The 25,792-nt window shown below is 42.7% G+C and overlaps 1 protein-coding gene across 5 annotated transcripts in view; it reads left to right on the forward strand.

Annotated features, from left to right (window-relative positions):
- RPTOR (regulatory associated protein of MTOR complex 1) overlaps positions 1-25,792 on the forward strand; it is a 462,365-nt gene that overhangs the window by 221,265 nt on the left and 215,308 nt on the right. For all 5 annotated transcript variants that reach the window (XR_005212782.1, XR_005212784.1, XR_005212783.1 and 2 more), the window contains one exon: positions 10,548-10,723. Coding sequence is in view for 1 of the 5 variants with exons in the window: in XM_037810022.1 (XP_037665950.1) it covers positions 10,548-10,723 (176 nt within the window). In the remaining 4 variants the exon portion in view is untranslated. The remainder of the gene's footprint in view (positions 1-10,547; positions 10,724-25,792) is intronic.

The following is a 25,792-nucleotide window of genomic DNA, read 5'->3' on the forward strand; positions in this document are numbered from 1 at the left end:
AATATGGAAAGCACATTTGCTGTCTCTTCTGGTTTGCTAATGCTGCCAGAATGCAAAATACCAGAACTGGATTGGCTTTTATAAAGGGGATTTATGAGATTACAAATTTACAGTTCTAAGGCCATGAAAATGTCCACATGAAGGCATCAACAGGAGGACACCTTCACCAAAGAATGGCTGATGGCGTCCAAACAGCTCTGTCAGCTGGGAAGGCACATGACTGGCATCTGCTCATCCTTTGCTCTGGGTTGTGCTTCAAGATGGCTTTCTCCAAAATGTCTCTGGGTCTCTCTTAGCTTCTCTGGAGCAAACTCTGGGCTTTATCTCATAGCTTAGTGTCTTCAAGTGTCCTTCTGTCTGCTTCTCCAAGCATCTCTAAGCATCTGTGTCGGCTTCCAAGTGTCTAAAGTCTGTGTGTCCTGGCTTAGCATATCCCGGAGCGGTTTCATCTTTCTGCTCTCTGTGTAACCTCCCTTTAAAGGACTCCAATTAACTAATCAAGAGCCACCCTGAGTGGGTGGGGTTCACACCCCCATGGAAATAATTTAATCAGAGGTTAAAAGTCTGTTCTGGCTTGCTAATGCTGCCATTATGCAAAACACCAGAAATGGATTGGCTTTTATAAAGGGGGTTTATTTGGTTACAGATTTAGAGTTCTAAGGCCATAAAATTGTCAAACTAAGGCACAACAAGGGGATACCTTCACTGGTGTCTGGAACACCTCTGGGAAGGCACATGGCTGGCGTCTGCTGTTCCTTTGCTCCCAGGTTGCATTTGAAAATGGCTTTCTCCAAAATGTCTCTGGGCTTCTGTCTTAGCTCCTCTCTCTCAGCTTCTGTGTGTCCTTGCTTCTTTCTCCCAGGTCATTTCTCTCTAAGCATCTGGGGGTCCTCTCAGCTTCTCCAGGGCAAACTCTGGGCTTCATCTCTTAGCTTAGCTTCTTGAACATCCTTCTCTCTGCATCTCCAAACATCTCTAAGCATCAGCTTCCAAGCATAAGCAAGCATCTGTGTGTGTGTTGGCTCTTAGCTTCTCTTAAATACTCCAGTAAATGAATCAAGACCTACCCTGAATGGGAGAGGCCACACCTCCATGGAAATAATCTAATCAAAAGTATCACCCACAGTTGATTGAGTCACATCTCTATGGAAACACTCAATCAAAAGGTTCCACGCAACAAAATTGGGTTAAAAGATGATGGCTCCTCGGGGGGACATAATACATCCAAACTGGCACACTCTCACTGGGCTCCTTCAACATTATATATGGGAAGTCTTGTTCTGTGCAGTGAGGAAAGAGAAGAAACAAAACACATACAGATTGGAAAAGAAAATTGTAAACTGTGTCTTTTGAAGAAGAAATGATCGTCTGTGTTGAAATGTCAATAAGCTTCTATTTGACAACTATAGAACACTCCACCCAACATCCGCAGAATACATATTCTTTTCCAGGGCACATGGAATACTCATCAAGATAGACCATATTCTGGACCATAAAACAAACTTCCAGAAGTTTCAAATAGCTGAAATCTTACATTGAATGCTCCTTGACTGTAATGGAATCGAACTAGAAATCATTAAGAGGAACAAAGCAGAAAAAATCCCCTAAAAAAGTAAGCAACACATGACACGTGACACTTGGTCAGAAGTCTCACAGGAAATGAAAAAAGGACATCGAATTTAATGAAAGTGAAAATACAACATATCAAAATGTATCACATGCAGCTAGAGCAGCGGTGAGAGGGATATTTATAGTACTAAATGCTTACATAAGGAAAAAAACAGAAGTTCTCAAATTAATAGTCTAAGTTCATAGAAACTAGAGAAGAGAAGGAAAATAAACCCAAGGCAGTCAGAAGAAAAGAAATAATAAATATAAAACCAGGAGTGGTTGAAAGTGAAAAAAGAAGAACAATAGAGAAAAATCACTGAATCAAAAAACTGGTTCTTAGAGAAAAATCAATAAAAAAGATTAATCTCTGGCAAGATTAACAAATAAAAGAGTAGAAGAATCAGTAATGAAACAGGTCAGGAATGAAACAGGACTATCTGCAGATCCTGCCATCTTTAGAAGGGTAGTAAGGCAATGCTGTGACTAACTTGACGTTCATAACTTTGACAATTTAGAAGAAATGGACTAATACTTCTATGACCAGAAATTACACAAATTCAACCAACATGAAATTGATAATTAGCATAGTCCTACAAGAATTTGAATTTGTAATTTAAAGGCCCTGAAAAAGCAATCTCCAGGCCCAGGTGGTTTCATTGGAAAATTCTTTCAAACATTTAAAGAAGAATTAGCACAAATTTTACTCAACATTTTCCAGAAAAGAGAAGAGGAGGGAATTCTTCAGAACTCATTTTATGACGTCAGCATCACCCTGATACCAAAGTCAGACATACAGTTTCAAGAAGAAAGGAAGAAAGCTGTGGAGCAGTATCTCATACAAACTTAGATGCAAAAGCCCTCACCAAAGATATAGCAAATCAATTCTAGCAATTTATCAGTAGAATTATATTCCAGAACTGAGTAGGATTTGTTCCAGATATGCAAGTCTATTTCATTATTCAAAAATCAATTAATGTAATCCACCACACCAACAGATGAAAGAAGAAAATCATATGATCATATCAATTGATGTGGAAACAGCATTTGACAAAATCTGATACCCACTCATGATTAAAAAAATCTCTTAGGAAACTAGGAATAGAGAGGAACTTCTTCAACGTCATAAAAATCATCTACAAAAAAATCTACAGCTACCATTGTACTCAGTGGTACCTGGGTTCTTCTGCTATGTTCTGGGGCCCCTCTGGACAGGTCCCGCCCCAGCTCCACTGCTGCAGGCTCAGCTGTGCACTTTGCCTCCTCCAACACAGGCCAGCGACGTCCTCACTTGGGTTCCTCACAGTATTATATAATTATACACTGTCGTCAGTGCTGTGACTCATTAACTCATCCCACCATCCTCCCGTTTGTCCATTCCATCCATCCATCCGTCCATCCATCCAAGAAATGTTTGCTCAGCATCCACTGTTTATCAGGAATAATGACAGGCTGTTACAGCAATGAATAAGTTATATAGAATCCTTCTTTCATGTGTCATACCTGGAATTTATGTTTAAATAGTTAAGCAAGATAAACAAATACATTCATGTATACACACAAAGACACATACATGCACACTTGGTTATATATGGAGAGGAAAAGAGAAAATAAATGTGGGAATGTGGGTAAAATAGTAACAATTATTGTAAGTAAATAGAAAGTATCAGATGTTCTAAGTTATGTCAACTTTTCTGTATGATTATAAATTGTCAATATAAAAAGTTAGAAAGTTTTTGCTTGCTTTAAAGCTTCTTTTTGGTTCAGGAAGCAGACGGTGAACAAGAAAACCCTATTATAATAGATACAGTGAGGAATAAGTGCAGTAAGAAAAGATAAAGCAGCATAAGGAAATGAAGAGTAAAGGGGCCAGGGAAGCCTCAGGGGTGACATCTAAGGGACACCTGGATGGCCTGGCAGAGTTAGCCAAATGGGGACGTGGGAGGGACACTTTAGGATGAGGGCACGGAATGGACAGAGGCTCCCCTGTGGCTTCTAGGAATGCAAACGAGACCAGTGGGGCCAGAGGGTGAGCCCGGGAAAGAGGTTAGCAAGGTGGCCAGAAGGCTTGTCATGTGGGAATTCCTGGATCTTTGGATTTTGTTCCGAGATCCTGAGGGTAGAGGGAAAGCACCGAAGGGTTTGGAGCCTGGGAGATGGATGTGATCTGGAATAGTGCCTGCATGTGGTAGCCACTCACTAATGTTTGCTGCATAAATCAAGATGAAGTCAAAAAGGCCAGTCACTGCAGTGAAGTCTGGACCAGGCTGTGGGGCAGTGCTGGAGGTGGGGAGGCGCGTTAGGAGGCTGTGTCAGCATGCTGCGTCCGCATGAGACAGGCGACGATGCTTGATGGGTGGCAGTTGTGGTAGGGATGACAGGTGTTTACATTTGGGGTAATTTTTGCAGGATGAATGATTTGCTTATGAATTAGATTTGGGATATGCACTACAGAAAGGAGTTCGAGATGTCTTGAGCGTCTTGGGCCTTGTGATGGGCAGAATGGAGTGGCCGTTGTGAGCGTGTACTGAGATGGGAGGACTCCGGGGTGGTGGGATGGCAGCGTGGGATGCAGGAGTCCCCACTTCTGCTAGAACTTCCAGTGGAGAAGTGGAGAGGATGGTGGTGCCACTCACGTTTGGGCTGTGGTGTGAAGAGCACCGAGCTGGAGGCTGGCTGAGGCCTGTGTGTGGAGGTGCATTTGGGGTCTGGAAAAGAAGAGGACCCACAGCAAGGCAGGGAAGTGGTAGCCAGGGAAGGTGGGGGAAAACCAGCCATGTGTGGCACCCTGGAAGTCAGGTGGAAGTAAAAATTTTCTACAACTGGGAAAAATCAACTGATTCTTATGCTGCTGAGAGGACAAACCAGATGAGAGCTGGAAATGGACTATTGGATTTAGGGGCACAGAGGCCACTGTTGAACTGACAAGAGCATTTTTGTGGAGGGCAGTGGGTACTGACCCAGTATGGCCGACTTTTTCACGTATATGGTGGAGGAGAGTAGAAAGGCAGAGTGGAAGTAGGAGGGAGAGGTAGGTCAAGGCAGGTTTTCGTTTCTTAACTTGTTTTGTCTATTTTTTCTTCTTCCCAATGGTCCTGATTGGAGCATGTATTTGTGCTCTTGGGAATATAATCTTTTGTGTGAGGAGGAGAGTTGCAGGAAGGTGATCCTTAGGCAGCCGAGAGGGAGCGAGCAGCCTCCGACACACAAGGGGAGGACTTGGCCAAAGAGAGGAGCATGGACTTGGCCAAAGAGAGGAGCATGGACGGGCCATTCGTCTAAGAGGGGCAGGCAGAGCACACGTGGAGCGGTAGAGAAAGGACTACAGATATAGCATTGTGTGCACACACACCCTCATGCACACATCCCTTGGTACTTATATACCCTAACAGCTTATAAAGCTGGGGTGCTGGATCACTTCTCTACATGCCTCATTCCTACACTGAGGTACTGCTCAGGGGATCCACTGGTGGGCAAGACCCTTCTCCATCCCCTGGTGGGGGGAGGAATGGCAGAGTGAGACTGAAAAAGCAAAAAATATATATTAATAGCATTGATATATAGGGTTGCAGATTTGTGTGTCTCCTTTTCTTCAGTTGTTGACCATCTAAGAGTAACTGGGGAGAGGAATTTTGTCTTAATTTCTAATTAACCATTTCCATGAGTTGTAGGAGAGTTCTAGAGCATTTTTGAAGCTGTTGAGTTGTTATGAGCTAAATGGCTTGGAAGTAATGAATGGTTCATTTGGGGACACTCTCCATGTAATTGTGACCAACTGTTGCCACAAGGGGCCCTTTCGCTGGCCTCTGAGGGGCAGTGTGGGGTGGTTTCCCAGTGTCGTTGGAAGTCTTCATCCAACAAGACTTCTGCTTTCTTGGCCTAGATTTTATGGTTTCCAGCAATAGGTTCCATTTGCTTTTTATTTAATAATTTATATTTATCAAATTGTTATTACTATCAGTCCTTGCTGTTCTCCACAGTGTCTGCCACATGAAAGATGCTCCGTTAAGGTCAGGGAAATGAGTTGGATGAGTGACACACCAGCATCCTTACAGATCTGCCTCCCTTAGGACTCTGCAAAAATGTCCATTTTAGTTGGGGGTCATTGAATCAAAAATCAAAGTTACTATATGCCAATGTGTTTTCATAAGTTTATTAAAGACTATTCTGAATTTGTTGGGTTTTTAAAATAGTGTCTACATCTCCTTATAAGGATGTCTTATATTTGTTTGCAAGAGGAAAGGAAGAAGCACTATGTCCACATTTTAGTTATGAAAGAGTGGAGCAGGTGCTCTCCCCCCCCGCACCCCCGCAGTGTTTTCTGGAGCGAGTGGTTCAGGAGCCCTGGGTGTGCTGCCGGGCCGGCTCTCTGCTGAGCTCCTGAGTGCACTAACTCCTGTTACTTATCCACATGCGTGCGTCTTATTTTTGATCTGGTTGCTGCTGTGTAGCGCATCTGTAAAATTTTCTGGATTTTTCCCAAGTCCTCCAGAAGACTCTGTTGAGCTTTTAAGGATGAAAACTTTTCTGGTGTTCAAGTCTCCAGATTCTGCAGGAGAAACTCTTTTAAGGGCAAGTAGAGCTTCAGGAAGCACGTTGGCTCCCAGTCGGAATTTTCCATGTTTATGCCTGGGTGCTGTTAAAAAGCTCTAGAATCACTTGACAATTAGCCTTCCATGCATGCTCTTTCCAAAGAATAACTTCAAATAAATGACCAATGTCATAAGTAAGTTCAAAACAAAAACAGTGTGTGGGAAACAACTCACCCATTAAAATAGATTTTATTTATTTATTTATTTATGTATTCCTGAGTTAGTAAGCTTGATAAATGATTCATCAGTGGAATCCTTTAACTTGAATGTCAGATTTTTTTTTTAAAGTTACTGATTCTAATTATCCCCCAAGCAGAGCTCTCATTTACCTTCTGCCCGCCCGATGGGGTGGTAGGAAGGGAGGAATTAGAGTGGGCAGAGTACCTCCTGCTGCTCTGGTGATGGCAGGTGCCACGTTTGTTACCAGACTTGGGAAGAATCTGCAGCTAGCGCCCATGCTGCCTCCTGTTTCAACACAGGCAGCTGGAAGAGATGGTGGGAACAGGTGTCTCCATATCTGTCTGATTTACTTATTTCTCCACTCCCACAATGGCTCCTGCCTGCTGCGAGCTTTCGGGGCACTGGGCCAGGTGCTAAGGGGATCTCAAGGTGGAGCGAGGCGTAGTGCAGAGGTGCTAGGCGAACTTGCTGCGCAAAGGAGCACTACGGTGGTGTTGCCTCTGGGCTGGCAGGCCACAGGTTTCTTAGTCCCCGAAAAAGCTCTCTAAGACCTGTTTTGTTTCCGATGTGGTTGCTCTGCACCGTGGATCCACCAGCTTCCCCCCATGGTCCTGTACCCTAAAGCTGACTTGGTAGAAAGGGGACCTTTGTATGAAAAACTTGCACCTCTCAAAAATCTTTAACTTTTAAAGACAAAAATCTTTAACTATTCTTTTAACTAAAAGAATAGCAAAAGTGGAAGAAGCACAGTGTTTGGAGGTTGTGGCAATAAAGAGAGGACCTGCTGTGAAATCCTCAGCTCTCTTGCTCTTTAGAGAGAAAACGTGAAGTGGAGGCAAATTATAAAAGGAAAAATTAAAGCTAGTAAACCACACCAATATTTCTACTATGAAAATACATGTCCTTTTGAAAAGGAAAATAAGAATATTGAGTCTGGTTTTGCATAAGTGCTTTATTGCTTCCTGCTTAAAATTGTTTCTTTTTTAATCATCTGTAAACCATTCTTATATTTCTATGCCTAATAGTAGTGATGCATTCTACAATAATTTGAATCTGCCTTTAGTTCAAGACAGACACTTCAAAATGACTTGATTTCAGTATTTAGGATTGCATCCTTTATTTTACTGCCCTGTTTTCCTGGAGCTTGACACCAGCTCAGATGCCTTTGTCTCCCGCCCTCCCAGCCCCCATTCCCTGGTCCTGGAGATCACAGTTCCACCAGGCACCCGAAGGTAGCTGCACGCACCCTCTCCCCAGCTGCTGCAGGGCCTCCCGTTTCCCTCTCCCGGGAGAGGCTGTGCTGACACATACGAAGACCCACGGCTTCTGCATGACTCAAGTCTGACGCGCTTCACACACAGCGCACCCCTTAGCGCGGCTGTCACTGCAGCCCCGGAAACTCATTTCCTGTGCAGAGCAGGTTGCTCTCCCTGACGCTATTTTAGCTTGTAGAGCTAGAGCAGCGGAGATGATTTTAGACGCGATTTTCCTCCCTCTCTTCTCTCTGCTTTTCAAAAACTCATTCCTCTAGAAATCAGTTTTTACTAAAAAGTTCAACTTTTGCTTATTATTTGGTATTGTTGAATTCTGTTTGTACTCTGGGCTTGATGCTCCTGTATTGGAACAGCATATCGATAAAATGTGTGGCCTTCAGTGCCTCTTACCTGTGGAATTTGAGGTGTTCAAGCCAAGGTTGTATCTGCAGTAAAAATGCCAGCACGTCATATAGCACCATCAACAGGTTAGAACATGTGTAGATTTCCATGTGTGTTTAAGCCCTTTAAAAAATACTAAGAGTGCCATCTAGAAAGTGCCCTGCAAGCACCCGTGCGGCGTTACAGGTGCCTGGAGGATGTCCACGCGAGTTCGGGTGGGAGGTGGCGCGAGGGGGACCGAGTCAGGAGGGGCCTGGGCTCCCTCTGACCTCCCGTGGCTGAGTTGCCTGGGCATTCCATCGTTTCTTTGGGTCTCTGTTTCCTCATCCTTAAAGGTCTTTAGAAATGGAGATAAGTCTGCCCTGATGGGGCTGTTGTAGAAGTGAAGCGGGGCATGTGGATGTGCTTTAGAAACATTCAGGACTATGCAGATGGAAGGAGTGGTCAGTGGTCAGTAAGGGGCTGGAGTGCAGGTGCGTCAGCATTCTTTTCAAGTCAGGGAACAAATTGGTAGCCATTGGTGATAAAAAATTATGCCTCCCTGACTCATTCATTCCAGCCTCCTCAGTGTTCACTTATTTAAAATACTTAGTGCCGATCCTTTTATGGAGGTCTCTGTGGTCTGCAGAAAGAGAGCGGAGTCCTGGGCACTGGCGTTTACAACCCAAGGAATTGCTTGAGTACAAAATAATTTCAAGGGTGTAGAATCCAAACAAGAAGAATCCTGTTACATGGTTCTCCAGATCCTTGTTGCTGAATGGCATGATAAGCAAACTGCATTAGAGAGAGGTGCTTTTGGCTTTCTTGGTCATTAGACTTCATTCTCTAAGGCTTGAGGTCTAGCTGTGTCAGGCCCAATCCTTAGCCCAGATGGGTTGGAGTAATTGGGGTCCAAAGGTAGACAGATTTTCATTATGGGCAAATAATGGATATTTGTAGATAAGTGAGTGAGAGGGGCTTCTGGAAGTTGTATAGCTATGTGCTCGATATTGTCTCTCTTTTTTCAACTTTATTTTAATTATCTGAATGTTGATGTTCAAACATCACAATTGAGGGCAACTAAACCGAAGAAAGGGCGGATCTCTTGCTGGTAGCCTGTGTGTGTTCTTTGTATTTTGTCCGTTCACTGTCTCTGTGTTCCGAGCACCAGGCTGGGACCCCCGGCGGCTCCAGCACTGCCCTCCTCTCCGCAGAGCATTGCCCACTCCCAGGGCCTGGCGTCTCTGGTGTCCCTGAGGCAGGCCCCTCCTGCAGCTCTCTTTGCTTCCCTCAGCCCAAAGAACTTTATTTGGCGAAAACAGTTCTGGCACTTTGTTCTTCACATTGATTTTCAGGAGCAGGCAGAGCAGTGTCATCCTGATGAAATTTTACTGGCCAAAGTGCTATGAATTCTTCTGGATCTCATTATTTCTAAATATGACAGCAAAACCTATTGTGGATTACCAGAATTGTCACATAAATGCAACATATATAGTGTGGGGGGTGAGGATCAAAACCCATAATGCTAGGATAATTGTGTTTTGTTGTCTGAGGATCCAGTGTTTTGTTGAGTACTGCTGTGTGTTTTTGGTAAAACAGGAGAGCACTTGATTACTCATGACAGTGCAGTGAAGCCTTTCAGACATTCCTGTGTTGTTGATTTTTGAACTTTTAAATGCATTCCATTATTTTAAGACAAGTTTTACACTTTTAAGTAGATTTTATTCTGTCAAAAATAAAAGTATGTCTTTCTAAAACCTTGGTTTCATGGCCAGTCCCCTTATCTTTCTGAAATCTCATTGAAGTAAACATTCAGGTAGGTGGGCTTGACCAGCTCCACTTTAAGGAGAGATTAAGCTTTGCATTTAAAAAAAGAAAAAACCAACCACACAAAAAAACAACTTGCTCCTTGATTACAAAATCAGTGCACATTCATTTGTAAAACAGAGAAAATAAAAATACAGGAAAACAAAATCACCGTTTACCCCCCACTGGATGAGGAGCCCCCACTGCACCTTCAGCTGTCTCTGTTCCCCGAGCTAGCAGGAGGTGCACTTGCACTCATGGTTTGGGGTCTGCCTCTCGGTTGTTGTGGTGTTCAGCTCTTACGCTCTCAGCCTCATTCCACATCTCAAAACTTGCCAAAATAAGGTTTGGTTGGGTTAAAGGCGGAACGTTTAAGATAAATAGTAAAGACACTATAAAGACCAAAGGGAAATAGAAGTGGACATTGATATAATCTTAGGGTGAGGGGGGATCTTCAAAGAGGAAACCATAAAGAAAACTGATTTGGCAAAGAGGAGGCCTCCTCGCACGGTCAGAAGACCCTTCAGAATTGGCACATTTCCTGATCATGCAGCCACTCACCTGGAGTGACTGAGAGAGCAGAGCCTCTCTCAAAAGGACTTTGTGGTGAAAACCCAAAGCTTTCAGCCTTCGCTGTTTTATTCTTTCCTTCTGTGTTCCTTCTCCAATTTACTCTCCAGTTGTGTGGAACGAATGAGTCATTGTCTCTTAATGTTCTCCCCTCCAGGTAGCTGCAATCAACCCAAACCACCCGCTTGCCCAGATGCCCTTGCCCCCGTCAATGAAGAACTGCATCCAGCTGGCAGCCTGCGAAGCCAGCGAGCTGCTGCCCATGGTCCCTGACCTCCCGGCCGACCTGTTCACGTCCTGCCTCACCACCCCCATCAAAATCGCTCTGCGCTGGTAAGTGGCTCCACCGGTGGCTCCGACCACAGCCATCCTGATGAGCTGGATCTAAGGGATTTACCCTGGCTCTTTTGAACCCAAGTTGCCGAAGTGAATGTGCTTTATTCACATTCACTTACTCAGATTCACGCTACTCAAAATCCCAGGGAGATGTGCGAGTGTTTACTTTTCGAGCGTTAAAGATGCTTTATTCCTCCAAAATCGTTATGTGTGCCATTTGCTGCTTTGTGATGGAGTAGTCGTGCTGGAAACCAGACATTCTTTTAAAAAGCAAGGCTGTCATGAAAAAAGTCACGTACTTCCTTGCTTGAAATTGAAGTATAATCTTTCAATTTATTCTTAGCAGCTAAAAAAAAAAAATCACGCTTTTTCAATACCTCCCTTCTTTTTAGAAGTTCAGAACACTTGTCACTATAACAGAAGAAATGTGTGTGATATTCCAAGATGACAGAGCCTGCTTTTAGAACCCTGCGTCATTGGCAGGGCTCACAGTGGGCCTTATAGGTTTCCTGCCTCCAAATCCAATTTTCTCCCCTATTCCATCCTGCCACTCTTTACTAGCTGCTATTTCCTTTTGTGTTTTGTTGGAAAGCTTATATTGTAGCTAGTCCCCAGCTACTAGATAAATATATCTCTAGCAAGGTGCAAGTGAGCATGATGCAGTTACAGAGTGTGAAGCCAGCACTCTCGGTGGGATGCGTTCCCTGGTTTTCTCCTGAAGCAGCCTGGCAGTGCAGCCTCTGGTTCCCCCACAGACACCCTGGAGAGACTGCCGAGAGGAGTACGGACTCTGGGGACTAAGGCAGGGTTAGGGTCAGGGCTGGGTGAGGGGCCCCTGAGGAGACTCCCGTGAGTGACCAGAGCCTGGGGCCCGGGTGGCCTGAGGCTGTGTGGAGGCCCTGGCTAGGAGGGAACCTGTGCTTCCCTGCTCTGTCTCCCTGCAGTCGTTGCGTGCCCTTTAACACGTCTGTGGCAGCATTCCAAATCTCTGATGGTGGCTGACCCTGGAAACTCCTGGGGTGAGGGGTTAATGATTTGGGACCAGTGGAACAGCTGCCCTCAGCCTTTCACTCTCCCCACCCCTGCCCTCCTGGCTCCCAGGGTTTGGCTCGCCCCCCAGGGAGAGGCCACCTTCTAGTGTCACTTCTCCCTGAAGAATGAAGGATGGTGAGGAGAGGGATGCCTGGAGGAAGGCAGCGAAGGGGATAACATGAGCCTCTTCTCGCCTGCGGCTCATCCCCTTCCCACTCACCTGGCTGACACAGATGGGCCTGGCCTTGGGCCATTCTCCACTGCACCACTGCAAACCCACACACTGGCCCAAACTGCAAACACCTCAGCAGGACAGTCACTTCAAATGAAAGAAAAAACCAAACAACATACTGTGTGAAGCAGAATTATTGTAAAATAATGCAGTATTGTACTGTGAAATTACGGTAAAATAAGCATAATACACATAATGGAGGCGATAAGGGAAGACGATGGTAGGAAGAAGTAAGAAGAAAATCTAGTAATATAAAGTAATATAAAGAAAGAGCCAAGTAGCGATATAGGTGAGAAAACGGTGATGCTTGAAGTAAAGAACACAGTAGATGGGCTGCAGAGCAAGGGAGACACTGTTGAAGCCCTGGGGGAGTGCGAGGGAGGGTCACATGGGGAGGTCTCAGGAGGTGGCAGGAAAGGAGAGAGAGATGGGAAATGCATAGGGAAGCTGGGAGACGTGGAGAATAGAAGCAGATGTTCCACCACGCAGGTAAGAGGAGTTCCGAGAAGACAGCAAATAACATGGGAGAAGTGAAGATACCTGAAGGTAACAAAGGTACAGCTCCCAGAGTTGAGAAAAGGTGAGGATTAGGGCTCAAGCCAGACGGGACGGAAAGGGGAAACCAACCTTGGCCTCTCCGAGTGAGCTTTGGGACCCTCATCGTCGCGAAGGCCCCTCCTGGAGGTCATGCCGGCTCTGAGCTACTCTCTCCCCCTTTTCTCTGCATTTCTTTGTTTGAATGTCGGGCTTTGCACACACTATTTGGTTTGTGAGTGAATTTTTCCATGCTCTGTGTTTGCTCACAGTCAGTAAAGGGTTACAAGTGGCCATCTGATGTCATCCCAGGGAGATCTGGGGTCCAAGGCACTCAGGAACTCATTCGCTTATTCATTGTGCGTTGCTTTGAATGCTGCCGGCCAAGGACCTTGACTTCGTCTCCTAGGATTTGTCAGTGTTTATGTCGGAGAATGTCTTATTGAAAAGAGTGTTTTGTGATGATAGTCCGAGTAAAGGTGGGGAGACTCTGGCCGTGATTAGGCAGGTCCTGCCTCAGTCCAGTAGTGCTGCGGTGGGAGGCTCTGGGCAGGAGCTGCTGCAGGGGCGCTCAGGCGTCTGCTCTCCGTGTCTTCCTGGGCACGGGCCACACGCCCACCCACCTCCTGCCTCTGTGCACACCAGCTCCAGCACGGGCACTGCACGGCAGTTCTGCTCCCAGACTGCACCCAGCCCAGGCAGCCGCGTGGAGGGGCAGGGTGGGAGCGAGAGAAGGCACAGAGAGCACAAGTGGGACCTGCAGTGATGTCTCCCTGCTGGGGCCTTCCCTCCCCACCACTCCAGCATCCTGCTGCAGACTCGGGGCCCTCATCAGCTGCGTCTGCACCCAGCCCCAGCAGTGTGTCCTTCCACGAGTCCCAAGGGCTTCGCTTCCCTCCACAGAAGGATCTGCGCTACTAAAGAAGCACACTTTTCACCCCGAAGCCAGTCGGCCCTCAGTAACACAAAACCAAGCCCCTGCACTCTGATTCTCATTCTGGGCTCAGAAGGCATTCTGCAGCTTCACTCACAGTGGAAGAGGTAATGGGCTGCTTTTCTCTCGACCATGAAGTGACACATTACTTCAGTAGCTACCCAAAATCCTTTTTTGAGTTAGGATATAATTAAATTTCTAAAGAGTAAGCATTTGGTAGGGAAAGCAGTAACTTCAAATCTAACTAATTCAGTTACTATAACATGGACTTTGAAATCAATATTCTACAGTTGGCGGGCTGTGGTCATCAAATCCCCACTGCCTGGAACAATTAAGCAGTGTCCCATGTGGGTGGATCTTTTACTATTAACCACTTTCTGCCATATGGAGGTGTTGAAATTAGATTGAACGGAACTTTTTGTTGAGTATCATTAGCCTGTGAATGAAAGACTAATCAAGTGAAATGTGCATGATAAAGTGGTTATCGGAAGACATTGTCCTCTAATAACTTCATTTTTTGCTTCTCAATATTTCTTGCTTTCAGAAACCTATAATTTCAATAATTCTGAACTGAGCAATTACATTACTCTCCATATATGTAATTACCTTACTTGCCATGTATATCAATATAGTATAAAGATCCAAATATATTTTTTCCTTTAGTGGTTTTCTACTTCTTTGATTGAGTGGTATAATAACCATTTTAAATTTATTATGTATATATTTGTGTACTGCTGAAAATCATAGCTCAGTGGGGCTTAATTTGCTGTGGCACTTGCTGTAAAATAGATCGATGCCTTCTACGTGGGGCAGCATGCAGTCGAATTGTCTGTTAATGAAAGTGAGAGACATTGTTTTGGACTGAAAAGAGGTCAAGAAGCTTGTTTCTTTCCTTAGAATTAAATTGAGGAATTTCAAGGACTTTAAATGTTAATGATATAGTATTAATGTATATTTGTCAACATGGCAAGTTTTGCCCGCATGTTTACCGAGCAACAGATGGCAAACGCACAAGTATCCTAAGATACAAGTGGAACGTAAAACTCTTCATCATTTTATCTGGTCAGGCTAAATGGTTTGTAGTGCTTGCCTCATTTCAAACCTCTTGCTGTGACATTTGCTTCGTATTTTTCTTGATGACTCAGCCTAAAATCAATCAGATTTATCTTTGGTAACAAGTTCTTGCTGTTTTCCAATGACAGGGTTAAGCATTTGTTCTTTGTAGAGTCTTCTAAAATACAACTTCTTTGTTTGCTAGAGAACAAACTTTCTGCCTATCCATTCAATACTTGAAGCGTTGTGGTCTTTTTCGGTTTGTGTGTAGCTTCCTTTAAAAACTGAGCGTAATGATTCTGGAAATATTTGGAAAGTAGAGAAGTCCAGTGACCTTCCTATAAAATGAAGCAATCTAGAAATAGTATCAAATAAAATTGTCTTGCCAATTTACTTTGTAGTACTGCTTAATTTGGAATTTATTTAAATGGCTATTTATCTGAAGGTCTTCACAATATCGCCTTAGCTGTAATGTGGTCTTGCTGCATAAACCCTAAGGACTGGGGAAGAGCACGATTTCAAGGTAGTTTCCTAATGTCTTTCAGCTTGTGTTAAGTTGTCATGTGTCCACCCTGAGGAAAATGTTTTTCCCCCTAATCGAGACAATGTGCTCTCACTGTTCTAGTCTCTTGATGTACACTCAATTAAGATGAATACCATAATGTATTGTAATAGAGCTCATTTAAAAAAAAATGGACATGCAAAAATCTGATTTATGCTGGGAAGAAAGAGAATTGACCCAGACAGAATGGCATAGGCTGCTGACTCCGTCCGCTGAACCCAGTCCATGGGACGTCAGATGTCAGGACTGATGGATCCTAGAGTAAATTCGCGCAACAATGAAATCACAGACTGTGGGAAACCCTTGGGATGGCCGGGTTCCCACTGGGGGTAGGCAGGGGAGGCGAGAATAGAGACAGTAGAGTGGGTGAGGACCAGAGGTCACGGACAGTGGGCCAGCTGTGAGGTGGCTTTTCTGTGCACTTGGCTCTTCCCCTGTTGCCCTTGATGGATACAGCTTGTTTTGCTGTACCTGGGACATGGAAGAAAGGAAAGGAGGGAGGGAGGAAGGGAGAAGGAAGGAAGGAAGGAAGGATGGATCTATCTTGTGGAATAGCCTTTATCTATAAAAGAGAAGTAAATGTATCAGGCAGCAAGAAATTTTAAAGTGAAGATAACACATATACTCAAATTGATAAAGGAGAATATTGGAAATATGAACAATGAAGAAGAAACAGGCAGTTAGGAAGAAAGACCAGTTGGATATATTGAGTATGAAAAATATAATTCATGAAATAAGGAATTCAGGAGATGGGTTGAAACGCAACACTTTGGGTACAGGCAAAGCACAAATTAAAAAGTTGAGAAGCTGGGTTGAGGAATTCCCACAGAAAGGATAGAGATGGAAAAAATGAGAGAAAAGTGGAAGGTCCAAAAGATAGAATTAAAGTTTGAGTATCTAAGATATTGCCAGTGGAAAATAAGTATAAATATAGGTCTTAATATGTTAGAGATACCTGTCAAGAGACTGAAAAATAGAATGAATAATTTTCATACCAGGAAGGAAGAATTTCTTCCTTTGCACCGAGGGAAGATAGAAAAGGAGAAAAGAAAAACGTAGTAAATAGAAAATATGAAATGAGGTGGCAGAAATGTCTCAATATAAAAGTAATCATCAAACTGTAAATGAGTCGAATTTATCTCTCAAAGAGCAGTGATTCTCATGTTAAATGAAAATCATCATGATCCAGCAACCTCTTATCCACAGGATGTATCTTTAAAACAAACTATTTGAAAGGTTGAAAATCAAAGGATGGAAAAGGAGAAATCAGAACCGGAAGAAAGCTGGGTGACAATTTTAGTATGAGTCAGAGCAGAATCTGAGAAAACAAAATATTGAAAAGGATAAAGAAAAATATTTTATAGTGGTGAAAAAAGAGCAAGAGCTCAAGAAGATACACGGGTTGTGACTCTATGTGCATCTAACAATATGGCCTTGAAATATGTAAAACAAGAACTGAGAGAACTATGGGTAGAAGTAGATAAATCAGGAATCTAGTTAGATACCCAAAATACCAAATAGATAAAAAGTAAGCAAAAAAGATAAGATTTTAATAATGGAATCAACTAGCTAGATCCCATAGAGGCATATAGAAGTATATACCCAACACACCCAGCATACACATTATTTGTAAGCGTATACGAAGCATTCACAAGTACAAAGGAAGCTTTAGTAATCCGAACAAATCATCATCCTAAAAGCATTGTTCTTGGACCAGCACAAAGTAAGGTTGGAACTCAGTAATGAAAGGCTAGCTTAAAATATATTTATCTGGAAGCTTAAAAAATCTTACTCTTAAAATGAAAATCCTTGGATTAAAGAGGAAATATTTTTAAAAAAAATTATGAAATACTCAAAGCTGAATGGTAGTGACAGCACAATTTTTCAAACCAATGGAATATAGCTAAAGCAGGCTAGGATAGTCAGGATACGTACATCCGAAAAAAAAGATTAAAAAATAAAAAGAAAACTTAAATGTCCAACCTAAAGAGCCTGGAGGAAAAAATGCAATAAATAAACAGAAATATACGAAGAGAGAAAATACTGATGGTAAAGGCAGCTTGTAGCATTCGTATTTTCCAAAGGCCAGAGCCTCTCTGGTTTTGTTTCTCCTGGATTCTGCCAATGAGAAAAGAGGAATCTTGGGGTTCTAACCACTCTTTACTCTTTTTTTTTTTTTTTTTTTTTTTCATTTTTATTGAGATTGTTCAGATAACATACACTTATCCAAAGATCCAAAGTGTACAATCACTTGCCCCTGGGTACCCTCATACAGCTGTGCATCCATCACACTTAATTTTTGTTCAAATTTTTAGAAACTTTTCATTACTCCAGACAAGAAATAAAGTGAAAGATGAAAAAAGAAAAAAAGAAAAGGAAATTCTAATCCTCCCCTATCCCTAACCCACCCCCCTCAATTGTTGACTTGTAGTATTGATATAGTACATTTGTTACTGTTTATGAAAAAATGTTGAAATACTACTAACTGTAGTATATAGTTTGCAATAGGTATATAGTTCTTCCCTATATGCCCCTCTATTATTAACTTCTAATTGTATTGTCATACATTTTTTCTGGTTCATGGAAGCAATTTCTAGTATTTGCACAGTTGATCATGGACATTGCCCACCGTAGGATTCAGTTTTATACATTCCCATCTTTTGACCTCCAACTTTCCTTCTGGTGACATATATGACTCTGAGCTTCCCCTTTCCACCTCATTCACACACCATTCGGCGCTGTTAGTTGTTCTCACATCTTGCTACCAATACCCCTGTTCATTTCCAAACATTTAAGTTCATCCTAATTGAACATCCTGCTCATACTAAGCAACCACTCCCCATTCTTAAGCCTCGTCCTATATCTTGGTACCTTATATTTCATGTCTATGAGTTTACATATTATAATTAGTTCCTATCAGTGAGACCCTGCAATAATTGTCCTTATGTGTCTGGCTTATTTCACTCAGTATATTGCCCTCGAGGTTTTGTCATCAACCCATTTTTTTTTAATATGGTTTTGTTCACTCACCATACATTCCATCCCAAGTAAATAATCGATGGTTCTCCGCATGGTCATACATTTATGTGTTCACCACCTTCACACTATCTATATAAGGGCATCTACATTTCTTCCACAAGGCAGGAGGGAGAGTCAAAGAAGGCAGAGAGGCAAAAGAAGAGGAAAAAAAAATGACAGCTAGGAAGCAGCAAAAGGAAAAATAACCTTAAATCAAAGTAGAATAAAGAATCAGGCAATACCACCAATGTCAAGTGTCTAACATGCCTCCCCTATCCCCCCCTCTTATCTGCATTCACCTTGGTATATCACCTTTGTTACATTAAAGAAAGCATAATACAATGATTCTATTAGTTACAGTCTCTAGTTTATGCTGATTGCATCCCTCCCCCAATGCCTCCCCATTTTTAACACCTTGCAAGGTTGACATATTTGCTTGTTCTCCCTCTTAAAAGAACAATTTTATCACAATTGTTGAACACTCTAGATTTCACCAAGTTACACAGTCCCAGTCTTTATCTTTCCTCCTTTCTTGTGGTGTCTCACATGCTCCCCACCTTCCTCTCTCAACCGTATTCATAGTTACCTTTGTTCAGTGTACTTACATTGTTGTGCTACCATCTGCCAAAATTGTGTTCCAAACCATGCACTCCTGTCTTCTATCACCCTGTAGTGCTCCCTTTAGTATTTTCTGTAGGGCAGGTGTCTTGTTCACAAAGTTTCTCATTGTCTGTTTGTCAGAAAATATTTTGAGCTCTCCCTCGTATTTGAAGGACAGCTTTGCTGGATATAGGATTCTTGGTTGGCGGTTTTTCTCTTTCAGTATCTTAAATATATCACACCACTTCCTTCTTGCCTCCATGGTTTCTGCTGAGAGATCCGCACATAGTCTTATTACGCTTCCTTTGTATGTAATGGATCGCTTTTCTCTTGCTGCTTTCAGGATTCTCTCTCTGTCTTTGACATTTGATAATCTGATTAATAAGTGTCTTGGCGTAGGCCTATTCATATCTCTTCTGTTTGGAGTACACTGCGCTTCTTGGATCTGTAATTTTATGTCTTTCATAAGAGATGGGAAATCTTCATTAATTATTTCGTCTGTTATTGCTTCTGCCCCCTTTCCCTTCTCTTCTCCTTCTGGGACACCAATGATACGTACATTATTGTACTTTGTTTCATCCTTGAGTTCCCGGAGACGTTGCTCGTATTTTTTCATTCTTTTCTCCATCTGCTCCTTTGCGTGTAGGCTTTCAGGTGTTTTGTTCTCCAGTTCCTGAGTGTTTTCTTCTGCCTCTTGAGATCTGCTGTAGTATGTTTCCATTGTGTCTTTCATCTCCTGTGTTGTGCCTTTCATTTCCATAGATTCTACTAGTTGTTTTTTTGAACTTTTGATTTCTGCTGTATACATGTCCAGTGCTTCCTTTACAGCCTCTATCTCTTTTGCAATATCTTCTCTAAACTTTTTGATTTGATTTAGCATTAGTTGTTTAAATTCCTGTATCTCAGTTGAAGTGTACGTTTGTTCCTTTGACTGGGCCATAACTTTGTTTTTCTTAGTGTAAGTTTTAATTTTCTGTTGTCTAGGCATGGTTTCCTTGGTTATCCAAATCAGGTTTTCCCAAACCAGAACAGGCTCAGGTCCCAGAGGGAAGAAATAATCAGTATCTGGTTTCTCTGTGGGTGTGTCTTAGAAAATTGCTCCACCCTTTGATGCCTCAGGTCACTGTGCTTTTCTGCCCAGCAGGTGATGCCTGTTAGCCTATAATTCTCGACTGGTGTGAGGAGGTGTGGCCGTGTTCCCCCAGGCTCTGGGGTCTGGTTCTGAATGGAAAGGGCCCCACCCCTTTCCTCCTAGAGAAGACAGACCCCTCAGGTGGAGGTCATTAGCATTTCAATGGTCTCTCTCTGCTTGTGCTGTCTCCACCCTTCCCCAAGTCACAGCCCTGGAAACTGAAAATGACTGGGGCTTTCTCCCCTGAGCCAAAAAAGAAACAGATAGTCCCCTTCAGACCCAGTCCAAGGCGACCCTCCGGCTCTCCAAGGTCAGTCATCACCCAAAGCCTCTGTCTGTTTTTTTGGGGCTGCGTACCTGTAGTGAGCAGTTCACACTCGCTACTTAAAACCCCAGTTGGAGCTCAGCTGAGCTGTATTCGCTTGCTGGGAGAGAGCTTCTCTCTGGCACCATGAGGCTTTGCAGCTCGGGCTATGGGGGAGGGGGTCTCACGACTTGGATCCGCAGGTTTTACTTACAGATTTTATGCTGTGTTCTTGGGCATTCCTCCCAATTCAGGTTGGTGTATGATGAGTGGATGGTCTCGTTTGTCCCCCCCACAGTTATTCTGGATTATTTACTAGTTGTTTCTGGTTTTTTGTAGTTGTTCCAGGGGGACTACTTAGCTTCCACTCCTCTCTATGCAGCCATCTTGCCTTCACCTCCTCCACTCTTCACTCTTTAATATAGTTTTTCTACTAATACTCTTGTTTTCAGTTCCCCCTTCATGGGAGCATGGTGCCTAAATTTCTTTTTTTTTCTTTTTCTTTTTCTTTTTCTTTTCTTTTCTTTCTTTCTTTTTTTTTTTTTTTTTTTTTTTTTTTGTCCTTGCTGAAATTCTGCATTATGCGTTGGCTTATTTCTTTTGCCTTTTCCCCATGATGCTTAAGGTTTCAGTTCTCTCTGCTCTGCTAAGTCATTTATCAATTACCCAACTGTTCTCAACTATTTCTTATCCTCTAATATCTGGTTGAAATAAAAATTTGTGATAATATTAGTTAGCCAGCATTTATTGAGCATCATATGTGCTAGGAACTGTTCCAACTGCATTATGGTAGTTAACTCATTTAATCCTACAGCAGCCTTGTGAAGTATGGACTATCGTTAGCCCCATTTTTGAGAGGAGAAAATTGAGGTTGCATGGGTAGTAAATGCTAGAACCAGGATTCAAATCTGATGCCTTGACCCCCAAACCACTGTTGTATACTGTTTCTCTGTTTGATAACTGGCTTCTCTCATTTGCTGTAATATCCTCCCTGGTGCTTTTGCCTTGTTTTATCCCTTTTCCCTCATTTTGGTGGTGTTCTGGAGCAAGTTGAGATCCATGTGTGTAGAAGTCATGATTAAGTAGAAGTCATGGAGACTATTTAACTTGGTAATGGCTACACCAGAACTCTCCAGCAGACATCCTTTCGTGGAGAAACTTGAGACACCTTGCCCCTGAGGTGGGGAGTAAGCAGGGACTCTCTCTCTCACTGCTGCAGCTGTAGAAGTCCTGGCCTCCAGGCAGACAGGATAAAGAAAAAATTGGTATGGAGTGGATCATCTAGCCTATGTCATTGATTCTTGGTTGCTCATTTTCACATTTTAGCATTTCTGAGATCCATCTTACAGCCAATAGCATATCTGTTCAATTGGCAGCACTTTTTTCTTCCTTAGTGGTGCGTAGAAACTCTTGCAAAGATCCACTGAGAGATATGTACTATAACTTTCAATTGCCGTGCTGTTTGTGGAAGAACTAACTGTTGGGAGCAATCTGAGTTTTTATCATTAGGGAATCATGAATAAAATATCATGTAAGCAGCAACTAAAATTGCTGAACTAGATTTACACACACCAACAATAATTGATCTCAAAATCATAATGTTATTTATAGATTTAATTAGAAAAGTCTAAAATTTATCATGTAAGTGTTCTCTTTGACCAGACTAAGAAGAGCAGATTAAACCCAATATAAGTGGAAGGAAGGAAACAAAGATAAGAACAAAAATAAAATAGAAAATGGATAAAAAATTCAAGAAAATTAATGCAAATAGGTGATAGTTTTAGAAAAGTTCAATAAAATTGTTAACACTCTAGCTCACATGATTAAGAAGAATAGAGAGAAGACACAAATTATCAATAATCAGAAATGAAAGAGGGAGCATCACTACAAAGCCTACAGACGTTAGAAGGCCAATAAGGAAACAGTATAAAGAACTTTGTGCCAATAAATTCTATATATTAGATGAAATGGATGAAGTTTATGAAAGGCTCGAGTTGCCAAAACTGACCCAAGAAGAAGAAAAAATTCTTGGTAGGTTATACCACTTAAAGAAATTGAATTCTTAGTTTAAAACCTCACAAAGAAAACTCTAGGACAAATGTCTTTACTGGTGAATTCCATCAAACACTTAAGACAGAGACAGAAACAATACCACTCTTTATACAAACTCTTTCAGAACAGTTCCTATCTCAGTCTAAGAGGCTAGCTTTACTCTGAAAATGAAAACCAGACAAGGACATTGCAAGAAAAGAAAAAAACCCAAGAGACCCACAGACCCGTATTCCTCTTAAACACAGTCACAAAAATTATTTTTAAAATAGTAACAAATGAAATCCAATTATATATAGAAAGGATAGTGTTACGATCAAGTGAGGTTGATAACCCAGTAATGGAAGTTTTAACATTTAAAAATCAATTAAATGTAATTCATTGTATTAACAGAATAAAAGAGAACAACAACATGATTATCTCAATAGATGCAGAAAAATCATTTGACAAAATTCAGTACCTATTCATGACAAAACCATTCATCAAAGTACGAAGAGAAGAGAATGTTCTCAAGCTCATTAAAGGCATCTTAGGACAATGTACAGTTAACATCACTAATGGTGAAGGACTAAACATTTCCTTCTGATGATCGGAAACAAGGCAGGGTGGCCACGCTCACCATTCCTGTTCGGTATTTTCAGAAATCCTAACAAGTCCCATAAGGCCAGAAAAGGATAAAAGGCATACAAACTGGAAAAGAAGTCAAACTATTTATTCACAGCAGCATGACTGTACATATAAAAGTCACGAGAAGTCTACAAAATGTCGCTGGAACTAGTGATTATTTTAGCCTTGTTCTAGGAAATAAGATCAATACCCAAAAATCAATTATATTTCTATATACTAGCAATGAACAGTTGGAAATTGAAATTAAACAACAACAACAACAAAAGACCACCAGCATTTACTACGGCATCAAAATCCTGAAATACTTGGGAGTCAGTGTAACAGAATATATGCAAATGTATGTATGCACTCAAAACATTATTGAGACGTTAAAGAAGACCTAAGTAGATGGTGAATTACACTGTTTTAGGGTTTAGAAGACTCAGTGTTTTAAAATGTTAATTCTTCCCAACCTGTCCACAGATTCAGTGCATCCCAGTCAAACCCCAGCACTTTTTTTAGAAATTGACAAATTGATTTAAAAATTTATATGATGGAAAAAATCTAGAATAGCCAAAATAATTTTGAAAAAGAGTAATTTTGAAAAAGAGTCACACTGGTTCATTTCAAGACTTTTTTGGGGGTAGATGGGGGAGGAGTGTCATTTCAATGAATGGTGCTGGAACAACTGTATATCCATACAGAAGAGAAATGAATTTCATCCCTGTCTTATACCGTACCAAAAATTTAACTTCTGGTCTCTTTATGTGGCAAAGATAAAACTAGAAAACTTCTAGAAAAACATGTAGGAGAAAATTTGCATGATGTTGAAATAGGCAAAGATTCTTTAGACATAACACACACAAAAATCGATCAATTGAAATTCATCAAAATTGAAAACTTTACTTTGATATACAGTCTTGAGAAAAATAAAAAGAGAAGCCACAGACTGGTTGAAAGGTTTATAATACATATATCTGACAAGGATCTGTGTCCAGAATGTACATAGAAGTCAGTCATAAGATGACAGCCCCCAGTTTTCGGGTGGCCAAATGACCGGAATAGATGTTTATAGAAGGAGGTCTCTGAAAAGCCAGAATGCACATCAGTGTGCTCTGTGTGGGTGAGGTGTGGGGCTGCTGGCACGGCCTGCCGGCAGGAATGCCCAGTAACACAGCCCCCTAGGGGATGGGCCTAGCTGTTTGTGATAAAATTAGATGCACACACAGCGTACGGTCCACTGTGCCACTCCTACGCATTTACCCAGGAGAAGCAAACCTGCCTTCACACGAAAATTTGCACAGGACGTTCGTGGTGACTCTGTTCATGGTGTGCAGACACCGGGAACAACCCAGATGTCCACCAGAGGGGAGTGGATAAGCACATTGTGGTGGATCCACACGGTGTATCACTACCTGCGAATAAGAAGGATGAGCTATTGATGAGCACAACATGAGTGCATCTCAGAAACACAGTATTGATAGAAAGAAGCCAACACAAAAGAATACATGGTATTATGCTTTCTGTGATGTTCTTAAAAGACAAATCTATACTTGTTCACAGTTTGTGACTAGCGCAGCACGCAGTACACATACACCTGGAGGACAGGGCCTCATCATCTGACTGGCATGGTGTGTGTCCCCCAGAGGACAGGGCCTCACCATCTGACTTAGCTCGGTGCATATCCACCCAGAGGACAGGGCCTCCTCGTCTGACTAGCATGTTGCGTGTCCCCTAGAGTACAGGGCCTCGTGGTCTGACTAGCACGGTACGTGTCCACCCGGAGGACAGGGCCTCATCGTCAGACTAGCACGGTGCGTGTCCCCCAGAGTACAGGGCCTCATGGTCTGACTAGCATGGTGCATGTCCACCTGGAGGACAGGGCCTCATCGTCTGACTAGCATGGTGCGCATCCACCCGGAGGACAGGTCCTCATCGTCTGACTAACACTGTGCACGTCCACCTGAGGACAGGGCCTCATCGTCAGACTAGCATGGTGCATGTCCACCCGGAGGACAGGGCCTCATCGTCTGACTAGCACAGTGCGTGTCGCTGGAGGACAGGGCCTCCTCATCTGACTAGCACAGCACACAGCGCATGCCCACCTGGAGACCAAGGCCTCGCTTTATTGGTCTTTATTACCTGGCCCTAGGCCTGAGCCAAATGTCAAGCAATGGGTCATGTCTTAAGTTAGTGAGCAAAAATAGTTTTCTTAAGGCAGAAGCTAATTCTTATTTAATTTTTATTATTTAGCAGGTACATATGAAGACTTCTTGTTTCTGTTAATCTCAGTAATCTCTATTTTGCAGGTGCATTTATTCTGTTTTACGTGGGGAAAAAACTAGCCGTAGAGAAGTTACGTAACTCACCCAATGTCATGCAGGTCACAAGGACCAAGCCGTGATTTGAAGCCCGGACCTTGCAGTCTGAGACTTGTTCTCCCCTTTGTTACCATTCTGCCTTCTACTAAGTGCCACAGGAGCCCCTCACGCTTGGACCTTCTGAGGAGGAGCCGTGTACCTCTGCAGGCGAGCGCCCTCAGAACCGGTTGTTTGGAGGATGGGGCCCCTTTGGTGGTCTCTTGGTGGTAGAAGCTGCACACCTGCTGCTCCCGGGGCAGAGCTTGGGGTTGAATCGAACGCAAGAGGCCTCCCCCGTCACAGGGGGCGACTGACCCGCATCACATGGCCACGTGGGAGGACAGGCAGGCACAGGTGCCACTCATTGCTCCGGACATTGGCCCTTCACTTGCAGTTTGTCACCAAAACCCTCTGCAGGACTGTCAGAGATGTGACTTGGGATTTTTCTGTTAGCACAGAAATTCACAAAATGTAATAGCACCACTGTTTCAACTGAATTATGTTACGGCAAACGGTGTCTTCTGGCAGTAGGCTTTAACATCCACATTTGTTGTTGAAGCAGTATAGTTTGTGAGTGCATGAAAAAGCAGTCACTTAAAATGTCTCTTTTTATAGGTCAGTTCTTCTTATCCTTGCTCACTCCCTTGCCA

Source organism: Choloepus didactylus, chromosome 18, assembly GCF_015220235.1.
Source record: "Choloepus didactylus isolate mChoDid1 chromosome 18, mChoDid1.pri, whole genome shotgun sequence".
Lineage (NCBI taxonomy): Eukaryota > Metazoa > Chordata > Mammalia > Pilosa > Megalonychidae > Choloepus > Choloepus didactylus.